Source organism: Octodon degus, unplaced genomic scaffold, assembly GCF_000260255.1.
Source record: "Octodon degus isolate 3935 unplaced genomic scaffold, OctDeg1.0 scaffold00041, whole genome shotgun sequence".
In the NCBI taxonomy this organism is placed as follows: domain Eukaryota; kingdom Metazoa; phylum Chordata; class Mammalia; order Rodentia; family Octodontidae; genus Octodon; species Octodon degus.
Window position 1 is genome coordinate 13,902,993 of NW_004524617.1, and position 8,372 is coordinate 13,911,364.

Sequence of the window (8,372 nt, forward strand, 5' to 3'; positions counted from 1 at the left end):
GTGTGCCTAAGGAGAGTCACATGGAGAGAAAACATTCTCTCAGGCTTTCACAGAGAGCACATTGGCCAAGCAATGGCCGTGACTCATCCATATGGCTGACACTGACAAAGGTTCCACAATGTGAGGTACAGGATCTCAGTGTAAATCCTGAGAGGATTTCACTGACCTTATCAGACCCAAAAGCTATAACTCTTGTTGCATAGTTCCTGCTTTACCTTGGTCTTAACCATCCAGTAGAAAAGTATAAAAACGAAGTATAAGAAGTAAAGCCATGCTGTTACGTTGAGCTGTAGGGAACTCAGGTTAACAATTTCTGACATTGACAGTGAAGCGGAAGTCCCAATACTATTATGGACTACTGAACTCTTTTAGAATATTTTGCTGAGTTTACACCTCTATAAGATTTAAGTGATGGAACTTAACAAAAAAAGAGTATACAGATGAATGTCCATTTTGTATCTGTGTATTCAAAGTGGTTAGTATAGATATATAGTTACATTCTCTTAATGAATCAAGGTATTTGTTCTATTGGTTTTTGTAAATGGGATATCATGTGTGCATGTTGTACAGCAATTAACCACTAGGAAGAATGTATGCAATGTGTTAATTATTGAAACTGTCCTGCCAATTTTGTTTGAAACTGCCTCATTGCTATTTATCAATAAAATTATGGAAAAATATACTATATTTATTATACTGTGTGATGAGAGTATACAGATCCCATCACTCAGGCAGCTGAAGCAGGCGTATTTCTGTGAACTTGATGCCAGCCTGGTGTACATAGTTCAAGGCCAGCCTGGACTACATAGTAAGACCTTAAGCACAACAAAACAATTAATAAAAAGTTCCAGGATGTATGAACAAAAGTGAAGGTGTAACCCTTCAGGCCAAAAGGGGACCCTTCTAGATAGGACTGATAGAAAGTACGGATGCTCAGGTAGACGGGAAAGAGAGCCAAAGACCACACTTCATTTGAAACACAGAAATGATTGAAAACAGCTAGCAATTTCTGTGCTGTCTCTCGGGCAGATGATTGTTTAAAAAGGAAGGGGGTGGTGAATGAAGGCAGGAGACAGGAAAAGGAGTGTTGCGTGACTGTCCTGCAACAAGGTTGTATATGGTTAGATTTCTGGACTTATGTGTAAACATATATAATAATTCTTGATTCCTATTTTTTAAATATATTTTAACTTTTTTTCATATTCTGTAAGGACTTAAAGTTCAACATATCAATACTTGATGAAAAATACCTGTTCCATGTTATGCCTAAGATGTTTGATATTCAGACAGATAGTGAGGTTAAGCTTAACAGCCTAGGTTTATGGTAATAACAATAAGTTTCTCTTCTGAAGGGTTAACAACCTAAGTTTGCAGGCCAAAAATTAGAGAAAAATGAGGGCTGCAAGGAAAGCCAACATTTTGGCCCTAGCCTTCTGAGGTCAATTAAAACTCAGGACATATGAGAACTTGTATTGTAACAAAATGTAACTCAGTTGTGTCCCAAATTTTCTGATCAAGGAGATTATGGGGCCAAAGAGGATGGTGATCGATGATGTAGAGTGTGCCTAAGGAGAGTCACATGGAGAGAAAACATTCTCTCAGGCTGTCATAGAGAGCACATTGGCCAAGCAATGGCCGTGACTCATCCACATGGCTGACACTGATAAAGGTTCTACAATCTGAGGTACAGGATCTCAGGATAAATCCTGAAAGGATTTGACTGACCTTATGAGATCCAAAAGCTACAATTCTTGTTACATAGGTCTTTCTTTACCTTGGTCTTAACCATCCAGTGGAAAAGTATAGTAAAAGAAATAAAGCCATGCTGTTATGTTGTGCTATAGGGGATATAGGTCAACAACTTCTGACATTGCCAATCAAGTGGAAGACCCACTACTATTGTGGACTACTGGACTATTTTGGAATATTTTGCTGAGTTCACACACCTATAATATTTAAATGATGGAACTAAACAAAAAAAGGGGACATGGATGAATGTCCATTTTGCATCTGTGTATTCAAAATGGTTAGGATAGATATATGACTACATTCTCTTAATTCAAGGAATAGAGGAATTTGTTCTAATAGTGTTTGTAAATAGCATATCATGTCTGCATCTTGTACAATAAACAACCACTATGAAGGCAGTATGCAATGTGTTAATTATTGGAACTGTCCTACCAATTTGAGTTGAAACTGTCTCATTGCCATTTATTTCTCAATAAAATTATGGAAAAAAACCCAGCTAGCACTGTTCACATAAACACATTTTTACTGATTGTAGGGGATGGGGAACAAAACTAAGTGCAAAATGACTTTTGCCTACTAGGAAATAAGTATCTTTAATGAAGGTATTCATTATGCACTACACACAGCAATAAAAATAAAGGGCAAAAAAGGGCAAGACTTGCAAATACTTTTATTACCTTGCTTGTTTCCTTTTTACATGTTTTGCTGGGTTTGGTTTGCTGATTTCTCTTCCCTGGAATGTAAATCCCCCGATGCCAGTGACATTTGTCTTTTTAAAATAATGAATTAATCATTTTTTGTCTCCATATACAACAACGCCAGGCACAAGGCAAACAGGTCAATGAAAAATAATTGAATGAAGTGGAAATCAGGCTGTTACCTATTTTTTTTTTTCTTTTCAAAGTTTTATTGATAAACATATAGCAATGAGCAGGCTGTTACCTATTGATAATCATCTTAAACTCTGGCCTTCGAACCGTCAGGCTCAGCCACAGGCATGCAACTTTGTCAAAGGTGAGGGGGCAGAAAGAGGTTCAAAGAGGAACCGGTTTTTCCGCCTTAGGCCAGTGGTTCTCAGCTTTAGCTGATCCTAGCATCTCCTGGACCTTTGAGCTATTCCAAAGCCCTGGCTGTGTGCGGGACCAAATCCGAGCCTACTTAGGGTGGGTCCCAGGCAGTATTATTTCAGAAATACGTTCACAAATTTTAATTATACTAAATGTAGCATAATTAAATAAACATATTAAGACATAAAATATTATGATTTCATAGAAACAATAATCACAAAAACAAAATATACATGTAACTATACACTGTTATCTTATTTGAAATATATATGTATATGTCCATACATTCACATAGTAAAAAAGTCTAAATAAAGTTTTTTTTAAAAGATCAAGTTAAAGATAATCTGCCCTGGAGATTCCAACATGCAGCCAATGGCAAAAAGTACAGACTTAATAAGCGCTTGCCTGTGAAGTGCAAGGGCCTGAGTTCAGTGCCCGGTTCCGCCAATAAAAAAAAAAAAAAGGTACAGACAAGGACAGAAGACAGGGCCACAGTGTGCCAAGCCGGGATTTCCAGCCCAGCGGCTGCAGCTCGGCACACTTAACTAGTCGGAGACCCAGAGAGCGAGGCTGCGGCCAGGGTCACGCTCCGCGCAGCTGATTGGTGGGAATGGGCACGGCGAGGTGGCCCCGCCCCCGGCGGCGTGGTCCCGCCCTCACACCGCGCGGCAGGCCGGGGCTGCGGGGCAGCGAGGCAAGGCGCAGACGTGGGCAAGTGCGTCTTTTCGCGCTAGTGCCTGCGCTCGCGCCCTTCTGTCACTTCAGGTTCCCCGGGCTGACCACGCGGGGCTGTGTTCTCCAGGCGCCTGCCGGCCCGCCGAGCATCATGAGGCGGGCAGCTCTGCGGTAGGTAGCCGCGTGGAGGCGCGTCAGGCGGCGCCCACGCCCTGCACGGAGCCCCGGGGGCCCTAGCAGCTGAGAAGCGGCCCCGGGCGGTGCCGCGGAAGTCTCGAGCCTTGGGCTGGGCGGGAACGGGCGCCTGGAGCCGTCCCTCGGCATAGGATGGGGACACCTCGCCCCATTTTCGCGACATCCGGCAAGGAGTTGGGTAGTAAAAGCAAAGCAGCACTTTCAAGGGAGGAAGTTGGTGCTCCCCGAAATTCCTTTCTCTTTGCTCATCAGGGGTGTGGCTGGAAACTTTGGGTGAGGGTAGCCTCCTCCCAGCCGGGTGCCCTTCCCTGAAGAACCTTTTCAGGGTTTCGTGCTTGACACACTTGGAATGTGTCATAGATGTATTGGAACGTGGCCAAAGAATACCGAGTGCCTGTTGGCTGTCGGGCTTGGGGACCCTGTGACTAGAGCACTGTTGCTGATTGGAGCTTCGCATTTGAGGCATAGCCAGGCCCTCATCAGGGAGGTGGTTTAATCGGGCCCCTTGAGCAGGGAGAATGCCGTGGAGCGTGTGTGATCTCCACAGCTGGCACCGCTAAGAGCCGAGGGCTTTAGAGGCCAGCACATGCCTGGCTCTCCTCAGCCGCCCTTTGAAGGGCTTTGCAGCTTGGCTGGGTTCCTGGGTCTCGCACCTGCTCTAATTTCTGAAGACATCCTGCTGCTCTTGATCCTGCCCGTGCAACCCATAGTGGTTCTGGCTGCGACTGACCCGAGAACTTCCACTTGCAAGGCCTGGATCTCTCCCACTGATCCTGGCTATTATTACTTGAAAGGGATGGACATGCCCCATAGTACCTAAAAAAATTACAGTATTTGAAGACAGGCTCAAAGTCATAAGGCAGGCCACAGTGGGCTTCAGTTATTTTCCTTACACGTGAGGTCAAAGGCTTCTTTGTAGCTCCAGGGTTTTGCACTTGTGGCTTCTCCAACAGGACCTTTACCATGTGGCCTCATACAGGTGGGAGGGCTGTTTCATTACTCTTTAGAAAAAGGTGCTTATTAGGGTAACAAAACCAAAATTCTTGTGTCTATGTGTACTTACTTAAATATGTAAGATCAGTTACATAACTGGTTAGTTCATGGTAAGTATTTAAAATGCTTAGCGATTCAAAATCATACCCCATTTCTTTTAAAAATCATTTTTGTTAAGGTACACTTGACATGAAAAAATTTGTATATTTGTTTAATGCAGTATTTTTATAGATGAGCATATTCTGAAATGGTCAAATCTAGCTCCTTACCTATCAGTCTGCTCTTGTGCTCCCATGCTCTTCCTTCTTTCTTTCCCTCCCTTGCTGCCTCCCACTCTTCCTTCCTTCCTTTTTTAATTTTCTTAGAGACAAGGTCTCATTGTGTAGTACAGGCTGGTCTTGAACTCACTAAGTAGCCTAGGCTGGCCATAACCTCAAAGCAGTCCTCCTGCCTCAGTTTCCTGAGCTGGGATTATAGGCATGCACCACCATACTCAGCCTTCATCGTTTATTATAGTGTACACATTTCCTGTGTCTATGATAATTATTCACTTGAATGATTTTTTTTGTTTTGCTCTTTCAGTGAATGGTAGCAATAGAAAAAGGTTAGCTTTATTCTAGTGTGTTATCTATCATCTAATTGATTCTTCCAGCACCTTCTTTTAAAACTATATATATAACTTGGGAGGCTGAGGTAGGATAATTCCTGTGGGTTCCAGGCTGGCCAGAGTTACACAGCAAGTTCAAGGCCAGCTTGAATTACAGAGTGAGACCCTGTCTCACAAAACAAACAAACAAAACCACATATATTCATTTGCAGAGTGAAGGCTGAAGGAACATAGAACCTCCTCTCAGTAAGAGATTTGAAGCACAGAGAGTACAGAAGGTGCTGGTGTGGTGGCACATACCTGTAATTCCAGTACTGAGGAGGCAAAGGCAGGAGGAGTGACATGAGTCTGAGGACAGTCTGTGCTAAATACACACTTTTCAGAGACCAGGGTTCGATCCCTGGCACCACATGCTGTGCTGGCCCTTGCCCCCCCTCCCCAGGCATGCTGAGCTGACCACTGGGACTGGGTGTGGTGGCACATGCCTATAATCCCAGCACTGGGGAGACTGAAACAGAAGGGTCACTACGAGTCCAAGCTGCGTAGTGAGACTCTGTACCAAACACATAAAATACACACTTTTCATAAATATAAACAGTGAATAAATATGAAAAACTTAAACATCACTGGTTATTCAAGAGATACAAATTAAAACACTGAGATTCCATCACACCCCAAGAAAAATGACTATTATCAAGAAATCAACCAATAACAATGCTGGAGGGACTGTGGAGAAAAAGGAACCCTTCTCCACTGTTGGTGGCAGTGCAGGCTGGTGTAAGCACTGTGGACATTAGTTTGGAGATTCTTCAAAAAACTAAGATTAGAGGCCCTATTCCACCCAGATATTTCCCTTCTGGATATTTTCCCAGAAGAATTAAAAATATACCACAGTGATATATGTGCACCCATGTTTAGTTAAATCTTGGAAACAACTCACATGCCCATCAGCTGAGGAATGGGTAAAAATGATATGGTCTTTCTATATAATGGAGTATTACTTGGCTATAAAGAAGGATGAACTTGAGGTTTTTATAGGTAAATGGATGCAACTTGAGACCATACTTATAAGTGAAATAAATCAGACACAAATGTGTAAACATTGTTTCCTAGTGTGAGAAGATGAAAACAAACAGAATATATATAAAATAGTTATACTACTAATTTCTCTTAGTTCATTGAGAAGAAAAGTATGTTAATGTTGTTTGGACAATTAAATGATATTATCTTATACTCTTGAGTAATTTAAAGATAACAATATTCAATCTATTAACTATTGTTACCCTCCTATCATTGTTTTGGAATTTTTTTCTTTAAAATAAAAATTAAAAATATTTGTTTACAGTGCACAGTGTCAAAACTACCCATAGATTTTACAGAATATTTTTGCTTTTTCTAATCTTGAGGTTTTGTTGTTGTTGTTTGGGACAGTGTTGCAGTATTAGTTCAGGCTGATGTTGAACTTCCTGTGTAGGCTGGCCTAGAACTCATGGCAGTCCTCCTGCCTCAGCTTCCTGAGTGCTGAGATTACAGGTGTGCACCACTAGGCTGGGCAATTGATTAGTGATTAGTCATTAGCCCTGTATTATGTAGTGAGAATTTACTAGCAACTTGAGCTCTGATGAGGGACCGTGCTTGGAGTTCCTGCGCACGTTGGTGCTGCCTTTAACTGTGCTGTCACAGATCTGGTTGGTAATTCCTAATATATGTGTGTTCCACCTGATGTGATAGTGTGTACTTAGGAGTCAACACTTAAGCTGTAGTGGACCAAGTTCAGCTGAAGCAACTTACTCTGAGGGGATAGGTTAGGCACATTTGGGCGCATAGCTTTTATTTTACCTATTAGGTATGTAGGGAACGTCTGCTGAAGGACTTTTTTTTTGACTCTGCAAGGGGCTAATTCAGTGTTCAGAGGTAGTTAATTTTTAATTGGGTTATCTGGTTTATTGAGGAATTGGGTGTGATAATAAAGAATGAACTAAATGTCCATAATTCATTTGCTAGGTTATTTACTAAATCAATTCTGGTCTTCTGAAACCAATAAAGCAGAAAGAACAAGATTAAATCCATTAAACCTGGTTCATATCTTTTATTTATTTTTGTAGATAATCATTTAATTGGTCTTTGCCGTCAAGGAATGTTTATGATTTTTGGAATAGCTTTATGTGTAAATATATATACACTTGGGAAGTGACTACAGACTTCTGTATGAGAGTATAGGGGTGGGGGAGATAGCTCAGTGGCATAAGCACCTGCCTGGCAAGTGCAAGGTCCTGAGTTTGATCCCTGGTACCAAAAAAAGAAATGTACCCTTGGGCATTGTAATGACACCTGGGATGCTGAGGCAGGAGGATTGCAAGCTCAAACCCAGTTGGGTCAATTTAGCAAGATCCTGTCTCAAAAATTAAAAAGGCTTCAATATAACTCAGTGCAAAGGCTCTGGGTTCAGTCCCTAGTATCCAATGCTTCCAAAAAACAAAACAAAGCAATATATTAAGGGGATGGTATATCCATGTACTCTGGAGGAGCCCTAGGTCTGTGGGATGTCCAGGAGTCTGCCTGAAGTGTGTTCTCTCTTATTTTACAGGCTCTGTGCCTTCAGCAGGGGGCTGCTTGCTCCTGGCAGAGGACTGACTCAAGGACCGCAGGACCCCAAGAAATGGGGACACTTCCACATCCAGGAAGGCAAGTATGGATGTTTGCCTTTCACACTTGTGTGGTGCAAGCCCCTGCTTTCCTTTGAGTTGGGAGGTGCATAGAATGCTGCCTTAGGAGTGTAGGACCTACCTACCTGTTTCCTAAGAGCTGTGTAACTTTGGGAGAAATCACATTGAGAGTCTGGGCTGTTCTGAGCCTTGGGAACTGAGCTCTTTGAGTGAAGTGATGTGTACTTCTGTGTATAAGTTTGGAAGGCAAGGAAGTGGCATGAAGAGCTGAACCTGTCAGTTGTACCAACTAAGTACTCTTGTCCATGGTTTTGTTAATCCATACTTAATTGGAGTTGATTAATTAACTCACTGTAGTTAAGATTATGGCTTTTTAAAGGGTCCAAATATATGTGTGTGTGTGTGTGTGTGTATATATAT

At 42.1% G+C, this 8,372-nt stretch overlaps 1 protein-coding gene across 2 annotated transcripts in view; it reads left to right on the plus strand.

Moving 5' to 3' along the window:
* Positions 1-3,488: 3,488 nt before the first annotated feature.
* The window catches only part of Acot9 (acyl-CoA thioesterase 9), a 33,690-nt gene continuing 28,806 nt past the window's right edge, over positions 3,489-8,372 (plus strand). For both annotated transcript variants that reach the window (XM_004631389.2, XM_004631390.2), the window contains exons 1-2: positions 3,489-3,662; positions 7,874-7,971. In XM_004631389.2, the coding sequence (XP_004631446.1) occupies positions 3,643-3,662; positions 7,874-7,971 (118 nt within the window). In that variant the 5' untranslated portion in view covers positions 3,489-3,642. The remainder of the gene's footprint in view (positions 3,663-7,873; positions 7,972-8,372) is intronic.